Source organism: Cupressus sempervirens, chromosome 11 (assembly GCF_028749045.1).
Source record: "Cupressus sempervirens isolate cs-2001-9-10 chromosome 11, ASM2874904v1, whole genome shotgun sequence".
Classification (NCBI taxonomy): domain Eukaryota; kingdom Viridiplantae; phylum Streptophyta; class Pinopsida; order Cupressales; family Cupressaceae; genus Cupressus; species Cupressus sempervirens.
In genome coordinates this window covers 732809110-732832619 of record NC_143128.1, presented here as the reverse complement: position 1 = coordinate 732832619, position 23510 = coordinate 732809110, and the positions used below count along the sequence as shown (strand labels likewise).

Genomic DNA, 23510 nt, shown 5'->3' with positions numbered 1-23510 from the left:
CGTTTAGTTATCCCTTTTATACTATATCTACATCGCACAAGCCATATCCCTAGGTAACTACCCCCAACAACCTTGTTACAAGGCATCTAGATGAACAACTCCTACATCATTGCCTTCATCATTCATAATATGTAATATATATACATATGAAACTTCTTAAATGTTGTCCAAGTTATCAAATTTTGCATGACTATCAAAATTTACAATTATAGCGATAGTAGAATTAAGTGGTTAAATATATATGCTGGAATGTTGGCATTCATATAATTATTAAACCATTAGGCCACTATTCCTAACTAAATTGATTTTGATTATCATCCATTTACTATCTTATTACCTTACTAGTATGATGTACATTATACACATTACTATACTTTAAGTTTTTACACTAACTAATTTATGACTCTACTAACAACTTTATAGTTATTTCCTTCCTATATGATATTAGGTCTGTGATCAATTGAATGATATACTATTATACCATATCCTTACCTAATTAGACATTACAAAACTTAGTGACATATCTATCACTATCTGAAAATTGAACATATACGTATACTCATATACTTGATTTCTTCATTTCTAAAAGTTCCCTTAGGTTATATACTTAAGAAATTATTTATCTATGCAAAACAAATTATAAGAAGCATAGCTCTCTTAAAAGGATTTCTCAATCAACCACTACTATACAAAATGGAGTAAGGTTATCATATACCAATTGTTTAAATTGATTTGTTACAACTTGTCTTAGGATCGATGTAATTATGTTGGCCTAAATCCAATATCAATATTTAAATGTTCTAAGAAGGCATTGTTTTCTTAATGATCTTAATTATGACTATTAATTTATTTATTTATTTTAATTTTCCTATTAAACATTATCCATCACCTTGCTAAGATTTGCCTCATATTAATTTACCATCTAAATCTAACCCCAAAAAAAAGAAGCAACTATCCATACCTACCAAATTTCTAACTAATTCTACCTTACTACCTCCTATACAAATCACTTTCCCAACCCACATATTTATAATCCTTCCTATAATATTTACTTTTAACATTTTAGTCCTAATTCTTTCTAATATCTCCCGCCTTTAAGTAATAATTTAATTCAAAAAAATTATTAATCAACCCATAAAAGGGTTAATATGATCCTAATAACTACTAACTCCTAACCCTATGCAAAATTATTATCCTTAAAACATTACTACCAACCCTCTCACAACACAACATATCTTTATTTAATACAATAAACCCAAAACACCTTTACGTATCCCAACAACAACTTCCCACCTTTTCTTAACTACATATTATTTCTACCCCCAAATCTAGCGCCTAATTCTTCTCTTTCCAAGACTTCTCACTTTCCTCTACCTACCAACACACATTACCTTTTTCAAGTATGGAGATGCTTAAACAACTAACCCAGCCCATTTTCTAGGTGTCTACCACCCTTCCTAAGGTGTGATGGTGATGTGTGGGGAGGGGGACCACTTAGCATATCTTTTAAAAAGAAGCTTTAATATCTTCCCCAAAAAGTGGCGCCTAAGATGAGAGTTCTAAACCATGTTAGAACCAAGGCAGATTTAATGTATTATAACACGCGCATACCAAGGTGATACGCCTCGGGAGGGTGGGGCCATGTCCTTGTCAAGACTTAAACATTGTCTTCCCTCTTTTAAAAGATAGGCACCTAGGTTATGTCTCATCATAATATTTTCATTTGTTTTTAATTATTTTCCTTTGTTTAAATTTTGTGCTTCTCTTTTTTCTTATTTCTTGTAAATGGATAATGATAAGTACCCTTTCCTTTCCTCCTAGGTCTGAGGAATAAGCTCCTAGGTACTAGACTTGACATGATTCTCTTTGTCAGTCTACATGATTGTGACACAAGGTCATATGACTCATATGAGTCTTTCCTTACATTATATAGGACTAAGTATTTTATTAAATGTTGAATCTTATTCCTTGGTGAGGTTATTGTTTAATGAATATTTTATGCACTAGATTCCTAGCATATTCTCCTTGAACAAAATATTGGTCTGTAATCTTGGGGAGTGAATTATTTTTTCCCATACATTTTCCAGAGGCTTAATATGCACCTTCAGGCTTGTCTCCTTATGGGTTTTCAACTATGTATTCATTTTCAAGCTAGTTTTCCTTTAATCTTACCATGGTATTTTAGTGAATAGGTTGGTGGATGTGATGGTGTTATCTAACCTAAGAATTAGTTGGAACTTGAAAACCAAATGATCTAATTTTTCATACACATAAAATGAACTATCAAAGTATGATAACTTTCTTCCATTACATACCATGTGAATGTTCAAAACAATCACCTATATTTTTTAATTGAGTCAACTATATCAATGATAATCTTGTATACAACAACTATGCAATGTTCAAATGAATCATTTATAGACCATCAAAGAAAAAGGGTTTCATTTCATAATTTTCTCCCTATTATGTCCAATTACATAATGTGGAAACTTACAATGAATATTTCCTTGCAAGTAACTTAATACAATTTCCCAACCTTTCCTTACACTTTTTCAACAACATACAATGATAAACAAACTCTTTTTCATCACAATGAAATAACAATGAAGAATTGATAACTCAACACATTTGAGATGACATGGAACATTGGTCTCTCTTTACACACTCAATTTTTCAACATTGTCAAGGGTGAAACCCTAATATCTTCAAGAAATCCATTTTCACAAAACCTACAACACAACACAAAACTTGGAACCATGGAGGCTCACCTCCCATCGTAGGCTTCTATGAAGCCACCCACCGAGCAAGGGAAACAAGTCCAAATGGGATACTTACGCACACAACACTTGCCAATACATAAAACATATCTCATAACACTGAACAATCCCTCCCATGGCTTACACATTGATTGACCATTGGAACGATTGAACATAGGATGAAGGTGTGCTTTAAAAAAGGAGACTTGCCATATCATCACATATTTGCCATAATAATTTCATGCCCTTTCGGGGCTTTCACAATTCAATAATTTCATGCCCTTTTGGGGCTTTCACAATTCAATAATTTCATGCCCTTTCGGGGCTTTCACAAAAAAAATCCTCCAACATATTACCATTAACCATAGCATCCTTGAATACCCATACTCCATAATCTTCCTTGCTACACCATCTTTTCCCTTATCACCCCCCAAGCAAGATATGAATGAATATGGCATACAATGGAGCCCATACTCCAAGGTTCTCAACTATATTTCAAGCCCAACTAAGCCCTTCACCCTAGACTTCTCTTCCCTTCCCAAAGGGTGAGTGAGGCCCTCACACCCATAACAATACTTGACATTCAAATCAAAAACCAAAAGAGTCAAGAAAGAAATACCAAGAAATTTCATGAAACACAATGCACATTCATACCACCACAGCACAATACAAGGATTCACAATGGCACAACACAATACCAAAATCCACCATCCAAAGATTCACAATACAATGCAAGATCCCATAACAAATGCTCCATGCTTGTAGATTTACTATGCAATACTAAAAGGAAGAAAATGTACATGGTTTGAAACACCAACCTTGGTCCAAACTAAGACAATGATATTTTTTGTAGAGCTTCCTCAGTCCTTCTCCAAACCCTAACTATCTCTAAACTTAGAGAGTGGGCAAACACCTCACTAGTTTGTCCAAGACTCTCAAATAGGGCCTTCCCACTATCTATTTTTGCAAAGACACTAAGCCACTCCCCCTTACAAACTTGTCTCCCTCTAAATTTGCTATATTTGACTTAGTGAAAACATGGGAGAGACCATGTGACAAGTCCATTTTCAAATTGGTGGGAGAATGCATGGGTAAAAGGGCTCCCTAGGCTATCTAGTCACTATCATGGTCAAAATTAGATCCCTAACATGTTATACCATCACATGGGTAGCTCATTTTCGCATAAAAGTCAGTTTGGGACCACCTAATGACCCCTCAAAACCCTAGCCAAGTCCAAATTCGAATTTCCTTTGATTGTGACCCATCTTACCCCTTGTCAAGTGGGTTTACTTACTCATTAACAAGGTAATTAGGTCTAGGGTAAAATGCGACCATGACCAAAACCCTAATTGACATGAAATTATACACAAAATCCACAAGTGTCAAGTGACACATAAAAACACATTCCACATCACCATGACATGTCCCTAATGCATAAAATTTCCACATACAAGCAAACTTACATTTACGAAATAAAATACATCACAATGAGGGCTTTTCGAATCTTCCAGAGACTTGCCTTGGTTAAACTGTATTCACATAGGTTTGGATCTTGTTCCCCCAAATTTTCCATGGTTCCACTTCTTGCACATTAAACTCGAGCATCAGTAGTCCAAGGAGGTGATATTAATATATATCATAAATGCATATAATTTCAAATGTTACAAAATCTTATTAACATAATTTAATTTAATTTCCTTTCCTAATCATTTCAAACAAGTCATCCAAAATGTCAAGATATCAAGATCTGCATATCATAAACCATCATAATCAAATTAATATTTATTTGCATATCACATTAAATCATAATCGTCATTATCAAATTAACATTTATCTACATATCTCATTAAATTGTAAACCATTATGATCAAATTAACATTTATCTATGTATCGCATTAAATCATAATCATCATATCATAATCTAATTCTATCATGTCATAAAGTTGCATCCATATGTGTTTGATCATCCCATTCACAATATTAGGTTCATAGTTCATTTCATAGATGTAGATCACTACTATAACTGTCAAAATCAATAGTTAAAATAAGCCATTGTCCTAGTAAGTCTTGAGTTTTTTCAGAATATCCAAATCCCGAATATCAAAAAGCAACATACCCGCACTTATACATTACAAGCATTTCTAAAATTCAACTTCTATCAAAGCAATTGAAAAAGGTTAGTACATGAATGAGAACATTAATTATATCATTTAGGTCTCAATGTGCAAACATAAGTGTTGATCATCAAAATGCAGAGATTAAAATAGCATAACCCTATGGTCTTGAAAGTATATCAAAACATCAAATTAGAAGTATCACAATGCAAATGTGTCATCTTTACTTATGATGGATCGGGTGAGGCCTCACACTTCCAAGTTTGCATTCTTCTAGTCTTCTTTCAATTGTTCTTGGATCTCCTCAGAGGTTGGTTGCCTTCCTTCGTGTGGTACCTCCATCCGTGTAGGAAAAGTTGACATGGAAGGTCAAGAGCATGTCAGATGAGGATTTGCCTTTCTTGAAACCAAGTTAGAACTGTGACCATTTTGTTCCCTAGATATCTTATTGTCTACTAGTTTCTGAAGAGTTTCTTCCATAAGTCACTGAGTGTCATTGATATGTGCTTGATTTCTTGATCTGTGCTTGATTCCTCGAAAGATCCCTCAATAGTGCCATGACTTCCGTAGGAGTGGGTCCTTGATCTGCCATTCTATCAACTGAGTGGGACCTCTTTCTCTTTCGGCTATAAAATTTCATTCACTATCCATAGGCTGGCAGAATCTTTGGCTTTGATACCACTACAATGTTCTGAAGGTGAACTCGCCCTGAAGGCGATCTTGTCTCGAATGAAATTGTCTGTGTTATAGGTCCTCAGGGTGAAATTGTTCGTGCTACATGGCCTCAGGGTGGAGTTGTCTGTGCTACATGACCCTAGTTACCCCTGCTACATGGACTTAGTTGTCCATACTACATGGCCTCAGTTGCCTATGCTACACAGCCTCAAAGTGGAGTTGTTTGTGCTACATGGCCTTAGGGTGGAGTTGTCCATGCTACATAGCCTTAGTTGCCTGTGCTTGTAATGTTTCTATTCCCCTACATTTTAAATGATGGAACAATTGTGGAGGCCATACGGTCTTAGTGGGAAGCTGTATGGTTAGAGTAGGATGATGTACAATCCTAAGCAAAAGTCGTACGATGAGATGTTGGAAATTTGGGAGGTGCATTAGAAAGTCGTATGGTGGTCAAGTTAGGGAAGCAGATTTGTCCATATAGTGTGTGGGTAGTGATGTATGGTTTGGGTATGCCATACGATCATATGGTGGAGACAAGGGAGTCCGTATGGTTCAGGCTGTGGGTGACGGTACATTGGAGAATTTGGGTGACAGATTGCCAATTCCTCCTACACCAATGAATAAATGTAAATTGCTAGAACAAGATAGTTGCAAATAGAATTGATGAAGCTTCAATGAACAATATTAATAATTGCAAACAAAGATAGTGTGCAGATTTGCCAGACCCAAGCAAGTAATACCAAAACGGAATAGGGTGAGGGTTGAATCCCATTGAAACCGGAGTAGCCAAGTAGGGAAGATCTTTCACTTCCGAAATGGCTTTTTATTGTTCACCGTTTACAAAGGTAGTAGTTGGGCTTCTTATTGTAAGTAGTTCCCAAAACTCTTTTTCCATCAACTCTATGCCTATACTTTCCTTTTTCTATAAGGATCATTTGAAAGGGATCAAAATGATCTCTAGCCTTGTATACACCAAGCTGATAAAATTGCAGCTTTGTAGGAACTGTCTCAACTACTAGTGTTGTGGAATACCTTCACCTTGTCTACGCTTCTTCTTCTAAATTTGGTCGAACTCAGACAACTGTGCCACCATCTCAAACAACACTAACTTATTTGTAGGATACCGTGGAAGTTTGAAAGGCTGACAAGTGTATCCTTGAATCCTTATGTTGGTGAAAGACTGGAATTGAATGAACCATGGCCTATATTTCTCCACCAATTCAATTGTTTCCTTGGATAACCTCTTATGAAATCCTCCTTGTAAAAAGCGAGTGATATACATAGAAAATGCATCATTTGCCCTCTTGTAGTTTTCTTTTTCAAGAAGCTGAGGATGATAATCATTTATCTTAAGTTGTCCCTTCTTGTTCTCTACTTCACCCTTGCACATAAATCTGTATACTTGATATTTCTTGCAACAAATTGATTATTTAAGAGCTCATGTAGAAGAATTTTGTGCTCTCCAAGTTTGTCAATTGAAAATTCAAGTTGTCACTTATGACCTCTGTCCAATTTATCATCACTATTCCAGCTGAGATCTCCTCCATGGAGTGAAACATCCAATTCTCAAAGAGTGCCCCTTGAAGAACTCCCATGATTTCGTTCAATAGGAAGATCATATCATTGTATTCATCCTTGAAGTTTGTACTTATGAGCTTTTTAGGTAGTTTGGAATGATGTCTAGTAAGTTCAAGAACCCATCCTTTGTTCATGAGGTCCATAGAGGCACTTGGTTTCATTTCAAACATGGCTTGAGTTTCCTCCTTTGTCCTCATTTACATCCTTGGATGATAAGGAATCCAAATGTTTCCCTTGCTTCCTCCTCATTGAGAAATGAAAACATCACACTTGTAGAAGATTTGACTGTCCTTGATTGCGGATCATAATGCCTTGCACATTCTACTATAAGTTCATTGCATTGGACTGACAATGGAAAGCCTATTGTATGATATATCCCACTTTTCATGATGTGGACAACCATTGGAGAATGCATATGATCTTGAGTTCCATACATCTTTCGCTTCATCTTCTTCATGATCAGGTACTCAAAGTCATTATCACTAATCTTCTTCCACTTGGAAGACATCCGAGACTCTGGATAGTAACCTTCAATGATCCTCTTTATCTGCATATTCCTAGCTACAACTTAACCTTTTGCCTCAGCCATGCTTCTGTACAAAGCTCAAAATTAAGAACTTTACATGAAATTCATTATTTTAATTGAGAAATGATTTTCAGACTTATGAATTTATGATTTTGTGCATGTTTCAGATTTTTTTGACTTAAAAAATCAGAGAAAAATCTGAGAATGTACATCTGAAAATGCTTAGATTTGGAAAAGAAATTCAATTCCCAATTGATTTAAACTCATAAAATCAGATCATTATACCTGCAAAACAATGACTTAGGGAAGATATTCTGAAAATCTGAAGATGGAAATTAAATTTCTAAATATAGGACAAGATCTGGTTTCTGAGGATAACTCTAAATTTTCTCTACCTGGATGAGTTCTTATTTAAATTTCTGATTTTTTGGTGAAAGAATTGCTTGTCCTCTTGCCTTAGGTCGAATCGAATGACAGCACTTGATTTTTTCCTGATTTCGCCAGAATCACCCTTCTTGGAGAAAGTTTTTTGACTTTAGTCTGAAGCTTGAAGTTTGTGGCCTCCCTTTAATGAACTTCTGATTTTGAAATTTGCAAATTCAATAATCAGAATTGGGTTCTTCTTGTGAAGATCACCTTACTTGGTTTATTCTTTAATCTCTGATTTTATCTTCACATATCTGATATTTTCTTCTAACTTCTGGTTTCTACCAATCAGCCATCTCCTCCTTGTTGTCTTGTCTTCAATCTATCAGCCTTCAATCCTTTCTTTCAGCCTCCCACTTCAAGTTGCCCCTTGTATTGTGTTTAATCATGATGTTCAATGGCAATTTAAAGTGAGTTTACCTCTGTAATGCAACTTCACAGAAAACGTGGGACTAAAAATGACCTCTTCTGAAAATTCACTCAGCATAAGGACCTCTTTGTCTGCATTCATTCTTGTAATCATTTCTTCATCATGCTGGTGGAAAATTGACCAGCATAGGGACACCTTGGGTTTTCAATTTTTTGCATTCACTTTAACCTTCAAATTTCCATTTAAATCCATCAAGGAAAATTGATTGTCATAAGGACAAGTTTAGTCTAAAATTTTTCCTTTTAAACTTCACCAATTTGCTTAGGCGGGAATTTGATGCTAATAGGGACATATCCTAAATATGTCTTAGTCTTGTTTTACACCTTGTCCAGCTGGTGGAAAATTCATGGGCATAGGGACAAACTTGGTTGCATTTGAACTTAATCACTTTCCTTGCATTTTGATCTTCATGTAAAATTGACAACCATAGGGATATTATCACACTTGCATTTTCATTTAGCCAATCTTCTCTTTCTGGTGTAAAATCGACTAGCATAGGGACAAATCAATTGCTTTACCCTTTTCACTCTTTTGTGCATAGTTGGAGGGAAGTGGAAGAATGACCTCATAGGGACTCCATTTTTGTTTCTCACTTTGGTGCTTAATGGGAAAATCAATGTCCATAGGGATTGGTGGATATTTCACGCTTAGAGGGACAAGTGGAAAATCCATGTCTGTAGGGACAAGTGGAAAATACATAGTCATAGGGACTAGTGGAAAATATCCGTCCATAGGGACATTCCCCTTTCACACCATTTCCAAGTTTCTCCAAGTCTCTATCCTGTTGAAAATAGACCTCCATAGGGACTTTTTATGTTTTAGCCTTGATCCTTATGTCTAGGAGTGGAAAATCAACCTCCATAGGGATTTTATAGGTTTTCAACTAGAATTTCATTTTTCCTTACCGTTGAGGAGTAAAAAATTCGGCCTCCATAGGGATTTTTCGTAAGGACTTGGTGGAAAATCTATTCTATAAGGATCCTTGGTTCAAATATGGTGTAAAATCAATCCTCACAAGGATTTTCACTTGCAATATTTCATCATTTTGGTCCATATTCACAAGTAAAATAGGGCATTAATACACCACGGTGACTAGTAGGTTGACCAAAATAGCCTGACATGAGGGAAATTTCCCCTAGAATTTGACATTTTTTTCATTTTGTCCCTAATGACTTTAAGCCCTTAAGACCTATTTATGCTTGCAACCTTCGTGACTTGAAGATTTGATCATTCCTCAATCCTTAGATCTCATAATTGACTCCTTGTTGCTAAAACCCCACAACTAACAAGAGAAAGAGGGGTTTCCCCATTTAGATGAAGCGATGGTGTGAATAGGTCGCGATACATCCCAACATAAATTTGGACTTGTTGATACTCTAGATTATAATGATCTTAAAACTAGATAACACTATGCCTTTTTTGCTTCTATTCCACTCCATGGAGTGGATCAATTCTTCTCCACAATAGAGGTAAATGAAAAGCATCCTCAACTGCATTGTATCCTTCTAGTGTGATGTTCACCATCCAATAGGGTCAGTTTGAACTAATGTAGCTCTATGTTCCCTTTTGGTTTGCTCAATGTTGGATGATGGAGATTTTGGAAGGAAAGCCATTGTGAGAAAAATATTGTAGACTTCGCAATTGAATACATCTTTCGAAAGACCTTTGTTTTCCCTTCTTTACCTCTTTGCCATCACAAGGAGGCAACTCTCTAGCCTTTGGTGCATTCTATTTGGGATTAAGAGAAATGGTTGTCATATGAAGTGGGGTGTTCGTTGTGTTCCACCTCCACATAACAATGAACTCAATACATTGCTCATATTATCTCAAATTGTTATCCTTATCCAAAATATTTTCTTTATCTTTCCAAACATGCCATCAAATCTCTCATATATCTCTCAAAGTCTAGGTGAATTTGCATCAGCACATTAAAATGGGATATACAATAGGTGAGATGAAATAGCAAACATATTTGTGAAATGCAATGAAAATTTTCAGGAAGTTAATTGACAAGTTAAAACTTTCAAAGTTGAAACATTGAACAATAAAAATTAAAAATATTAAAATCATAAATTTAATAAGAAAACCAAAAATTTGATACTTAATATTTGATAAAATTAGAAATGCATTATCCCATAGTGGACCAATTTTTATCAATGACCCTTTGTTTGATGACTTTTTTTTCAACATAGCTTGAATTGAGCCATCTACTCTATTTTGAATTCACCATATTAGTCGTAGATCCTCATGCATCACAATTATTCTCTCTAGCAAAATGAAGTAACTAGAATATCTTGTTTCCGCAAATTAGGAGTTCCTTCTTTGCAAATCTCCCAAGAGAGCAAGATGTGGTGGTTACAAATATTTGGATATGTTTAACTTTTGCCAGTACTTTCTTCACCCAATCTATTTCCCTATGTTTTTGTTGCATTGTGCAATGCATGACACAACTTGGGGTCTAAAAGATGTTCTTTTAAAATTCTCTACCGTCATTCTAGCCAATTTGCATATACATGCTGAATTAGTTATCGCTTGTACAATGTTTGAGGCCACAACCTCCTCTATGGCCTTTCTTAAAAGGCTAATTTGGAAGTCTACATTCACAGACTTCCCTAATCAGTCCATAACAAACAAAATAAGAGGCAATTGTGCATTTGACTATGATATTGATGAATGACCAGTGTCTAATGTCAGCCGACCTATCAATCACAATGGGACAAGCCATCCCAATACAAGCTTGCCTCATATCATCCTTTAGCAAATTAAAATATAATTATAGAATATTGTTTGTCTACGAGGATAGTGAGCAGAACATGATCTCGAAAAGGTACAAATGAGGGATCAATAGGAGCTTCATATTTTGATCATTTATTTGAAGTCAGAGAAATGAGCTGCTTGAAATGGGAGGGCATGGGAATAAAAGAATTTGGAAATGCAAGACTCAGTCTTAATCGTGCATGTACATTAACCATGCTTGCAACTATTCTTGGCCCCTCGCTACTAGTAATCTTCCTCTTTCCTCTCTTGGCAATATCACTACTATTGTGCTATCACCATGGATGGCATAGGCATAGATGCTCATCCATTTCCAATTAAATACATTGGTACTGTCACAAATTTAGGCCTCTTTTCCTTTTCCATATGCGATTGATGAGTCTCTATCTTCTCATTCTACTTTATGTCTACACAAACGTTAACTCCACAGCCTTTAACATCCAAGGAATTAGACCATACCTCATGTAGATACCTCTAATATTTGTCTTGAAAATGTGACATAACTGCACCCTACTCCCCCCGCAAAAATCCTTTTTGACATCTATGGCTGTCATAAGTTAAAGAAGAGTTTTTTCTGGGTTAATTGGGCTATTCGTGCAAGGTTTCAACGACGGAGAAGCAAAAATCACTGAAAGAACCTGATTATACCTTTTGTGAATCAGTCCTGCAAATGTAATTTTCCTGTAAAAGTCTTGTCTTTTTGACAAAATTGCTTCAATTTCAACAATTTTCTCGTGTTTAAATTGCTGTATGTTGAATCTTTGAAAATGCATTATTCATGCGTGTTTGACTCTACTTTTTATGATAAGTGGTTTCTCTTTGATAGACTAGATTTTTTATGTTTCGTACTTGAATTTTTTTCTGTGATTAAAGGTTTTTCTTATGCTTCTGGGATGCAAACATACTTAGTGTTGTTGTTTTGAGGTCTTGACTAAGTGTTTTAAGGTATCAAAGTTTTTTATAACAGTGCAGTCTCTATGATTAGACACTTTTGATGTTAATAATAATTTGGAATGCTGTGTTGTTAGTGGCATTTAATTCATCTGCTCACATCATACAACAAAACCAGAATTTTACTCACATCATCTATTGCAAAGTTTTATTATTAACTTAGCAATAACTTTATCAACTTTGTAGAGAACTAGCCAAAGAATCATTTACTAGTAAAGCTTATGTGCTACATTGAGTTCTGCTATTTTAGACAAACCTATCATATGGACAATTCATGGGCTAAATTCTCTATTTGAGACAATTAATCAGCTGATTTATCTGTTTTATTTCTCTGTATATCTCTGTGCTGTGGGAATGTCTTTAAATTTTAAAAACAAGTGGGTTTTGTCTCCTTTTCAACATTTTTTATATTTTTAAAAATTCAAAAATTTCTCATTCAAATCCCAAGTTTTTTGAAAAAAGAAAAAAACGTAATTTTAGTTTGTGTTTTTTTCCCCAAAAGATTTATGCTGCTATGCTCTCAAGGCATAATAAGGGAAATCAAATGGATTTGGTGTTTATTTACCTCCACCCCCAATGCTTTCAAACTCTGATGAGGTTGAAAGTCTTACATTTATTACAGTTTCTTCCTCTTCATTGGCACTGCTACTTATGTCGTTCTTGTGAGTATAATGCAACTTTAAATTGACAAATGAATTTTTCCAATAAACTTTGAAATTTGTGTCTTACTGCCCCTAGATTCATCTTCTCTTCCACATGGTTCTTGGGTTTCTTTGGCACTTTGTCAATGAATTATGGAAGCAATTAAACAATGATTTATTCAACTCTTATTCGAACTCTATTGTTGTGTATAAGAGATTCTATGATGTATATGCTGATATGACGAATGCCTTATCATTGTTATCAATGTTATTATATGAATATTTGAACTACCTTTATTTATTAAAAAATCGTATTTTTCAAAGAGCCATCTGCTTTGTCATCCCCTGCTGTCCCCCCAAAATGGTCTTCTTTCCATGAAATGTGTCACCCTGTCCCCAATTCCTTGTTCCCAGATGCTGGAAACTTGGTGGAACATAGCAAATCAGAGATAAATTTAACCTCCAAACATAGTTTTCATCAACTTTTTACTTGCACAGAGACGAGTCTTCCTTTTGTACAATTATTTGTAATGTCTGTAATACATAATTTTTACTTTAATGGCATGTTTGGTGTTTAACCATTTATGTTTATGCTTTTATCATTTAACTTGTCGCATAGTGCTTCTTTTACATATTGGAGCTTATGATTTGTCCTTCAAACCTTGTTGAACTACTTTGGTTATCTGTGGACAAGAATATGATCTGTGTGCATGTAAACATAATTGTATCTGTTCCATAATTAAATCAGATATTGCCAATGTGCTGATGGTACTGAAAACTCACATGTTACAGCTATGGGTGTTACTGCATCCTTTATTTGAAACTTAATGTGTACATGTCCATGTCCCTACAATGATATGAATCTGCTTTCATAGAATTCTTCATTTATTTCATAGACAAACGGCACTCAGGAAGCACTGAATTTAATCATGTTTTCTACAATAAATTAAGAACTGTGATAATCATTCTATCATAGATTTTGAACATTTGCTTAATTTCTGGAAATAAATTCAGCTTGCAATTTCAAAACAATTGAAGAAGTAAGAACAAAAAACAATATAACAAAAGAGGAGGGATGCAATATATTCCATTAGAAACACGATGTAGGCTGATACTCCAAGAAAATGAATTTGTGCATCATCCTTATGTCAACTGAATCCAGAAATGTTACAGGTCAATGCTCTTTGTTTGGAACCATTAGGATTCTCTGAGACTATGTATCCCATTACAGCCATCTCAAATGCCCATGGAATTACTGGAACCAACTCTGGATTTACTCTTGATGTCCAAGTATGCCAATTACAATTACATGTTTGTATTTTGCAAACATATCTTAATGTCCATGCAAGTTCTAGGTATGTGAACATGTAAGTATGTACCTTTAAGTGATGATTTGACCATGATGAACATGCCAGATGTCTTTGAGCATTGGTGATACCATGAGAAATTCAGCCACTGAAAATTGTTTGATTGACATGTTTGGCTTTTATTGAAATTATTACCTTTTTAGCATCATTCATTAGACACAAACCAAAACATTTGTCGAGTCCATTTACACTTATCTCATCATTATGCTTTCATTATATGCCCCTGCTTTCAATTCACAGCACTACTCTATGCCATTCGGGTGTTTATTTTTCTTACCAGGCATTGGTTTTGGATTGTTCATATTTAATGTTAGTTTTGGACCCTAATATTAGCCTTCAAATTGCAGCATATTAGCCTTCAAATTGCAGCAAACCATCAAGATGAAATTTTTACTGCATTGGACCTTTCATGTTTCTCTTTACACTTTCAGTTTCACCTGTCAATTTGTATAGAGAGTCTTAATAGGTAATCCATAGCAGAGATTTTGAAATATGTGAATTGCTCCTTTTATCTATGCTGTTAAATTTGCATGCCATCTAACCATTGCTAAAAGAACGTATATTTTAAGCATCATTATGCAAATATTTTTAATGAATATTTTAATTTATTGCTAATCATAGAAGTGAAGTTAAAAAATAAGGAGAGAGAAGTGGTACCAGGCATTTGCAAGGTCTACAATTAGAAGGATCCCAAAAAGCAGTATAAGCATTGTGAAATGAATAATTTGTGAGTGATTGAGGATAAGATAAGATAAGATAATGATATTAATGTCCAACAAAAGACCAAAAAGAGGTCTATGGGACTGAAAGATTACAACAGTCAGGCTAACACCAGCAGGAGCACACAAAGGTGTTTGAAAATAAATGAATACAACCAAAGCAATAACAACCAACAAAGAACAAAGAGAGCGCTATGAGTCATTCTTGGCGAGAAGAAATCAGTCACTGAATGATACACAGGCCGATGTGTAGAGGCACTGGACTGTCTTTGGCTACTCATAGAAGAGTGTCACTGGTGCAAATATCCAGAACGGGATCCGACACATTTGGAAAGCCTAGAATAACGAATAGAGCTGGAAGGCCTTTTTACACCCCGCAAAGGAGATAATGGTGTAAAATAGGCAGTGATGAGCTAAGTAGACAAGTGCCAGTGAGGAAGCAATGATTGGATCATGCTATCGCGGAGTGTGGTGGCCTCACGAAGATAAAGTGCAAGGCATTTCTGATCATAGTAACTGAAAAAGTCATAGAGATAAAAGGACTCCTAGAACAGACAGAAGAATCTCCCTTTGATCTCATAGTAAATAGGGCATCGAAAAAGGAGATGAGCCTCATTCTCCACTTCCCCTAAAGTACAGAGCATACAAATCTGCTCCCCACTAACCATATGATGATTAGTTTGAGCTCAAACACGGTGGGAACCAACTTTGAAAGAAACTAAAGAGATTCGTAGGGCATGAGGCCACTTCTATAAAAGGTAGCTAGGACGGACAATGATCCCATCAGAAATCTCCAAAAAATGCTCTGTATAAAAAAACATCCACGGGCGTAACCCGCCAAGAGGGTTAACCCAGGTAGTAGTAATGTGCCATCTATAGATATCAAGACGAAAATGCTCATTCAACTCCTACCGTGAGGGGAGAAGATGAGCAGGAGCATCCAAAGAGAACTAAAAAGGGGGGAGACACCCAATGTCAATCCCAATCTAACACTGTAAGGAAGAAACTTGTGCATACCAACATCGTGCGCGAGAACCAGACTCAGCATTCGCAGTAGAAACAGAAGAACAATAAGCTAAGTAGTAGCCGTACTGACCCCCAACATAATTCGCAAACCCATGAAGACGATGAAGGAACCAACCAAATAAAAAATTACCACAAGTTTGAAAGGATGAGCACCAAACTTAGCAAAAATGATACTATGAGTGAGCCCATGACATCTAATCATGTGCCTCAAGAACAGAGTCTGAACCCTCTCAATTGAGGCCCAATCAGAGCTAAGAAGAGAAGGGCCCCAGACCACAGATCCATAAAGAACAGTCAGCCACTCAAGAGCATCTAAGAGAGAGCTTAGATGGGGTATCCTGGAAGTGATGCTCGAAACACTGTTTCTGGAGCAAAGCAAGAGAACCCATACCCTTATTAACTTTGGGCTAAATAGCCGATCTCATACCGAACTGCAAACTGGAAAACATAACCCCTAGATATGTGTAGGATGAAGTGATCTCAATCTCTCGGCCTTGAAAAATGAAGTGAAGATGAGAAGTCTTTAAGCCATTGAAGACCATGACCCGAGTCTTACCCAAGTTAACCACAAGCTGTCGCTGATCACAAAATAAAGTTAAGCCATCGAGAAGTCTTTGTAACCTGTTTGGAGAGGAAGCAAGAAGAGCCACATCATCCACAAAAAGGATGAAGATAACAACCATCTCCCACAAGCGAAGACTTTAAGAGGAAATCCTCAAGCTCATCGATATATAACCCAAATAAAGTAGGAGAGAAAGGATAACCCTGCTTAACCCAATGGTACTATGGATCGGATCTGAGAAGCTCTCAGGAGTCTGGCATCTGCCAACCACAGTCTCATACAGTCTCATAATAGCAATACGTAGTATCATAGAAATGCTAATCTCCCTAAGTCTCTCAAACAGAACCACCCTAGGAACTGAATCAAAAGCTTTGCGGAAATCAACAAAGCAACAATAAACCTTCTTCAATCTATGTTTGGCCTCCTCAATAATAGCCCGTACTGTGAAGATGTGATCCATAGTCTGATAATCCACCCGAAAATCGGCCTGCCCTCTAGCCCTACAACCATTTCTATCAAGCTCTGTAGATAGCATAGCATCAAGAGCTGTCGCATACAGTTTGGCAAAAGTGTGCCCAATCTTGATGGTTCTATAGTTCCCTGGATCTGAGACAGGGTTGGTCTTGTGAATGGGATAAATCAGATTCCTAGACCAAGAAGTTGGAAACCCAGTATGAATCACTCTATTAAAAAGAATAGAGAGATAGGGGCCTAGAACTGAGACACCAAACTTGAAAATTTCAGCCGGGAAACCCTTTTCATCAGCAGCTCTACTACACTTCATGGATCTGATCGCCTCATAAATATGGGAAGCGGTGAAAAGGTGTACATAAGGAGGTGAAGAGGGATGAATGGAAGGCTACCCAGGAATGTCATAAAGAGCCATGATGTGCAAGGTAAGGGAGCGAAAGTCGAGGGTGGAAGATGGAGGGGAATTATGAGGGAAAAGAGTGCACCAAAAGAGTTGGGGATTGCGGATCAGCGTGGAGCAAAGAGATTTGCACTTAGAAGCGGCAAAGTTATGCTTCTTACTTCGAAGAAAGCAGAGATAAGATAAGCAAATATTGGCAAATTCAATGGAGTGAGCCTCAAAAGTAGATCGCATAAAATGAGGAAAAGATTTGCAGTCCAAATCGAACCACTGGTTCATGGGGCAGGTATTACGATGAGTGTTGTGAAGGAGTAATGGAGGACGATGAAGAATGGAAAGGGAGGTAGACTTAAAAATAGCCAATGCAAGTAAATCAAACATGGAGGCGGCCTCGTACGAGTCTGAGAAGCACAATGGACTAAGGAGTCTTGAAAGATGAGAGGAAAAGAGCTCACAATCACCATCAAGAAAATGGAAGTGAATGGGCAAGTGAGTTGTGATAGATGAGAGATGAGGCAACATGAGAGGGGAGAGGCAAAAATGAACATTGAGGAGAGCATGATCAGCCAAAGGAAGGCACAAAATGGTAAAATTGCGAATGCAAGGGATGAAGGAGGGACAGGCAAGAGCATAATCAGCAACACTAGCACCACTACAATGAGGCCAACAAGTGAAGAACTCAAACCAGGGCAACAGGGAAGGCCGTTCAAAATCACCAAGCCAGAACACTCACAAAGCTACAGCAGATGTCTACCATAAACGGATAACAGCCCAGAAACATCCTCGGAACATCTCTGAAGCCCTAAAAAGCTAGATCAATCTTGGTGGAGCATATGGAATTTGGACTACGATCATATAGTGGAGTTTGGAGTATTTTGGTTCTCGCATTGAATCCCTGAGAATAATAATGTCCCCAAGAACAACAAATTGAGAAATAGTCTCACAAAGATCGATAAAAGGGTCCCCGTCATCGGTAGCATGAATAGCATAGTGAGAAGAAGCCGGTGGAAAGTAGCAAGCAGCCAAATAAAAATCTCTCTAACAGTGACACTTACGATAAATGCGGACCCACATAAATCTGGCAAATGAGTCTGAGTGTAGAATAGAAGTGCTACTGAAAATATCATCCTTAATCAAACAAGCAACACCACCAGATCCCCGTACACCACCAGAAACACGAACCTCCTCTCTACAAATAGACAGCCACTGAAAACCAATAACACTTGGGAGAGGATATATAGGACTCTCGTGAGTCTTAGTTATGACAAGAATCTTTGTGAATCCCACAGCATCACGAAGCAGACCAGGTAATGACCATAAAGATCCATTACCATTCCAGCAATTAACAAGAAGGGAGCAAGTAGGGTTCTCCCTCTTGTCAGATTGCTGGTGGGACCATCATTTGGCCTTAGGGGCCTATCTCTCTATCCAACCACTAGGGGGTGAATCTCTAATAACCGCTTTCAGATTCTTGATAACTCCCCATTTACCATCTTGTCTTGCATTTGCAACAACACCGTGAGCATGTTTGAGCTCTACAACCTAAGCCTTTGTGAGATCTTCATCTAAGAAGATCTTGGAAGGAAGAGAAAAAGCTTCCTCCTAGCACGGAGAGCTCGGAGCCTGTCAGCAAGTGAAAGGAATTTGATAAATAGGACATCCCCATGTCCAAACCAGCACCTATCCAATGTGATGTCAGTAAGACCAAGTTGGTCACAGAGAAACGAGTGTCCAATTGTGAGAGGATCATGAGAAGAGGAAAGTCCACGAACCCGTAGGTTAAGCTCACGAACACGTCTCACCCTCTCATCCTTGATCTTACCTTGTACCATTTTGTCAATATTAGCTAGAGGTTGAGAGTCTGTGTTACCACAGAGAGAGGCCCAAGATTTGACCTTCAGTTCAGTTTTAGAAATAAGAGAGGAGTGTTTAGCTGCAACGATGGATTGCTGTTCTTTGATGGAATCAAGTCCTTCCAGTTGTGAAATAATAGAGCTGATACTGGTTTGCAGTCCAGCTGTTTCAGTAGTGAAAGCATCTGAGAAACTTTGGAATCGAGCCGTATTGGAGGTTGTGACATTCTTAAGTTCAGTAATGGTATCATTTAGAGAGGTAACCTGCTCTCTCAGCTGCAAATTGTCTAATTCAAGTTTGCAAATCCTGTCGCATAACCTCTGATAAGTGAGAATTTTCTGTCCATTGGTTGAAACTGAGTCAACACTGTCCGCCATATTCAAAGAGTAAGAAATACTGAAGCAAAACCCACCAAAGAACCGGCAAGGGACAGAACTGTAGACCAACCAGCAGAAGAGGGTCAGAATCAGATAGTACCCAGCAGAAATAGCAGATGCCCACAGAAATAGCAGATGACGGCAAAAATAGCAGTAACCAAAGTCGCAGACCTGCAGTTACAGGTAGAAACCCCGTTCTCCAATGGCCGTAACAGTTACAGACCCAGCAGAAGAAACAACCGGCCACTAAAATAACCCAGCCAGCTATAATAGTAGCTTCTAAATTCTTGAAATCTGTATCCACTTCAGTTGTTGCCACTCTAATTTGAGATGGATTGGGTTTGTACTTGCTTCTGTGGACCCTGCCATGATTTTACATTTGATCATATTGCACCAAAGAGGTAAACGTTTTAAGAATTTCATCCTTCACACTATAACAGATTACAGTTCTTCAATAAGTTACGTGGCTATGTAGAGGAAGTAGAGTGTTTAGTAATTTTCACATTGAAATCTGGACCTGGTTCTCAGTCCCTAATAAAGTATCACTTGCATATGCTGTAGAGAGCCCCATAGACAGGTACTGTGTAAGATGTATCTATACTTAAAAGCCTCAGAACCAGTAAAGTTAGGAGCTTGCATTTTTCATGGTATAAAATTTAAACAGCTTCAAGAATATTTAGGGAGATTGTCTAAGAAAATTTCCTTGATACCCAATAGACTCTTGCATATTATTATTTTGTTATCAGGAACTGGAAGAATAACATTTAAACTTAAAAGGGGATACTGATATATCCTTGATATAGACAATGAAAGGAGAATTTGACTGCATCTGCTTCTTTGGGAATTACACAAGAAAATAAAATCCTCTCCTCAGTTCCATGTAATAATTTATTCATTATATTAAACATGTTCTACTTGGCCAAGCATAGCAACAGCTGTGTTCTAGTTCTACAAGATGGATGATACCATGAAATGATGCAGTGTAAAAACTGGCAAGCTTTATCTTGTGGATCTCGCTGGCTCTGAGAAAGTAGAAAAAACAGGTGCTGAAGGGAAACTATTGCATGAAGCGAAGACAATAAATAAGTCACTGTCTGCACTCGGGAATGTAATCAATGCATTGACAACAGGTGGGCAACCAATGATAACATATTTTTGTTACAGATTAATTGCCATATAATGATGCCTGCATGCCTTATTGGAACTCTGCCTACAGAAAAGCCCTGCCATATTCCCTACCGAGACTCAAAGCTCACCCGCATTCTGCAAGAGTCTTTAGTAAGTTAACTCTTCTCTAGATTAAGCAACAGTGCATACATACAAATGTAATGTTTGTTTATACATCATTGCATATGCATTTTCCATAGTTGGGTACAGTGCAGATTCATTTACTTTCATCTGAGAAATTTCCATTGACAGGGTGGAAACTCACGAACAGCTTTGCTCTGCTGTTGTTCACAAAGCTCTTTCAATGCCTCAGAGAGCTTGTCTACATTACGATTTGGTACCAGGTATGAGAACATACTAATATTACGTCTTTCCTAGATATTTTGACTTTTAGTATCTGATTTGCATTGATTAAAATATGTGCCCAAAATCTTTTCAAGGTTATAATGTTTGACCAAAGAATAAAGCATATCAGTGTTTTCATAGCGTAACTAGCTTTTGGAATGCATATCTTCAAGATTTAGCAGTAATATTTCCAAATGCAATTTTCCTGCAGAGCAAAGCAAATTAGAAACAAGCCCAAAGTTAACACAGAACGAGGCCAACATGAGTTGGAACAATTAATTGTCAAGTACGAACAAGAGAGTGAGCAGCTTCGTCGACAGCTTCTTATGCTTAATGCCCGTCTGCACTCACTTGAGAAAGGTCATTTTCCAACTTTAATGAAAGTAAGGTACATCTAATAATAGAAATTTGACAAATCTACTGGAAAAGTCAACTTGTAAAAACACAGGTGTGAGATCATGAGATCATTGTGTATAGGTAAATTTATATGGTTTTGTAGAGCCGATTTCTGAACCATGACATGTCAATTACATCAAATGCTATATACTCAATTTTCTCAACGAGTTAAAGATTCAAGAAAGTAATGAAATGACTTTGTACAAATAAAATCTAGATTATGATGTGATGTAAATTCCTGTTTGAAACTGCTAAGAAAGTTTGGATACTGGAAGATTAGTTACAGTTTTCTGTTTTGTTTTCAGGTGAAATGAGCAAAATGTCTACAAATTATCCAAACTCTTGTATCAAAACTGATAATAAGAATGGACTTTTAGGAAAGGTAAGTCCCACCAAAACCACTTGGCTGGACATGATCTTATTTTGCAAATAGTGGGTCTTTAATATGGTGTTTAATTAACAGTTAAAGGAAAACCTATCCAAAAGAACCCCAGTTCTTGAAGAGATTATCAATTCACTTAGAGATTTACTGGTAGAGGAGGGAATCATCCTAGACTTGTGCAATACTGAGCCCCGGAAGAACCTTTTGGTTTCTAGTGAAGCGGAAATCAACAAAACAATTCTCATCTTGCAAAAGTCATTGGAACAACTATCAGAAAGCAATGAAACAGTAAGCACCAGTGCATGTGTTTTTAGTTCACGAAATACATAATCATAAGATGTTACCAGATTCAATTGTTCTAATTTTTTAGCATACATTTTCATCATTTGTTCTAGCAAAAATGTGTTTGGAAAGAAGGTAACTATATTTGTGGTGAATGTGAATATTTGATTGTAATGCAGCTTGCAAGAGAGAATGAGTCCATGAAGGTTGAATTACGGGCTGCCAGATACTTGGCAGTTAACCCCAAATTCACTGAAAACCCTCCTTCATGTAGCTCAGGTAATTTCCAGTGTAAGAATAAGGTGAAAGTTGACATTTTAACAATATCTAGAGAACACTAAAAAATTGTGAACTAATCCTTCCATATTCTTGAATATGTCAAAATAGGATCTGCAGCATTCACCATTTGTGAGAAAGCAAGAATAATCCGACCTCTTAGAGGTGGCGCTCAGCATACACAAGGAGCTGATTCTGCAAAGAGCCACAGAGAAAATGCCAGCAATGTTGCTAGCCTATCTTTTTTGCAGATCATATTAGCAAATATCAAGAATAGATTTCTGTTTCTGATGGGCAAAGTTTAGGTTAGTGACAGAATTTCCAACTATGTCTGACTGAATGGATTTTTATGGCACCAATCCAAGGTATCTCGTTGCAGTCACTGCAAGCAACTTATAAATGCTGAGTTGGAAAAACAAATTGGTGCCCACAATCTTTCTTGTACATAGGGCGCTATGGAACCTGAGTACTGCTCAGGGTGTTAGATTCTCATACTTGTCTCTTTCTTTTGGCGATTTCTTTCTGAAGCGTCAATTTACACTACAAACTTCTGCCAGATATACGAGTATTCTAGGTTCTTGAAATCGCATATTTCATCTTTAGTCTATTATCCACAAAGAATATTATGTTGTGCTGGTATACCTATATTTTTACATTCATCATATGTCTGAAATGTTAATGTTTGCCTTGCTGTGAATCCTAACAAGATGGAATTGAAATATAACATTTTAGATTTTAAAACTGACATATTTCACAGGTTTAAGAAAAATTGCCTCATGGAAAATTAACATGCTTTCTTTATGTGCCAACATACTGCGATGTAAAAAGGAGAGGGTTCAACATTTATGCTCTGTTCAAAGATCAACTGGTTCAAATTTGTGGAGTTGTAAAAAGGAGAGGGTTCAAAACCACAGCCTTCTGCTTTCAAGCAGGCTAGCTTTAACCATTGAATTAGTTGATCTTTAAGTGAAACCCTTCAAAAGGAAAACTCAGACTCTCTAAATGTTACAATAT

General features: G+C 36.8%; 1 protein-coding gene across 3 annotated transcripts in view; it reads left to right on the top strand.

Moving 5' to 3' along the window:
- Positions 1-23185, top strand: part of LOC149531719 (ATP binding microtubule motor family protein) — a 64593-nt gene extending 41408 nt beyond the window's left edge. For all 3 annotated transcript variants that reach the window (XM_089807931.1, XM_089807930.1, XM_089807929.1), the window contains 8 exons: positions 20630-20778; positions 20865-20926; positions 21068-21159; positions 21372-21520; positions 21862-21938; positions 22020-22226; positions 22400-22499; positions 22608-23185. In XM_089807931.1, the coding sequence (XP_089664057.1) occupies positions 20630-20778; positions 20865-20926; positions 21068-21159; positions 21372-21520; positions 21862-21938; positions 22020-22226; positions 22400-22499; positions 22608-22801 (1030 nt within the window). In that variant the 3' untranslated portion in view covers positions 22802-23185. The remainder of the gene's footprint in view (positions 1-20629; positions 20779-20864; positions 20927-21067; positions 21160-21371; positions 21521-21861; positions 21939-22019; positions 22227-22399; positions 22500-22607) is intronic.
- Positions 23186-23510: the final 325 nt, after the last annotated feature.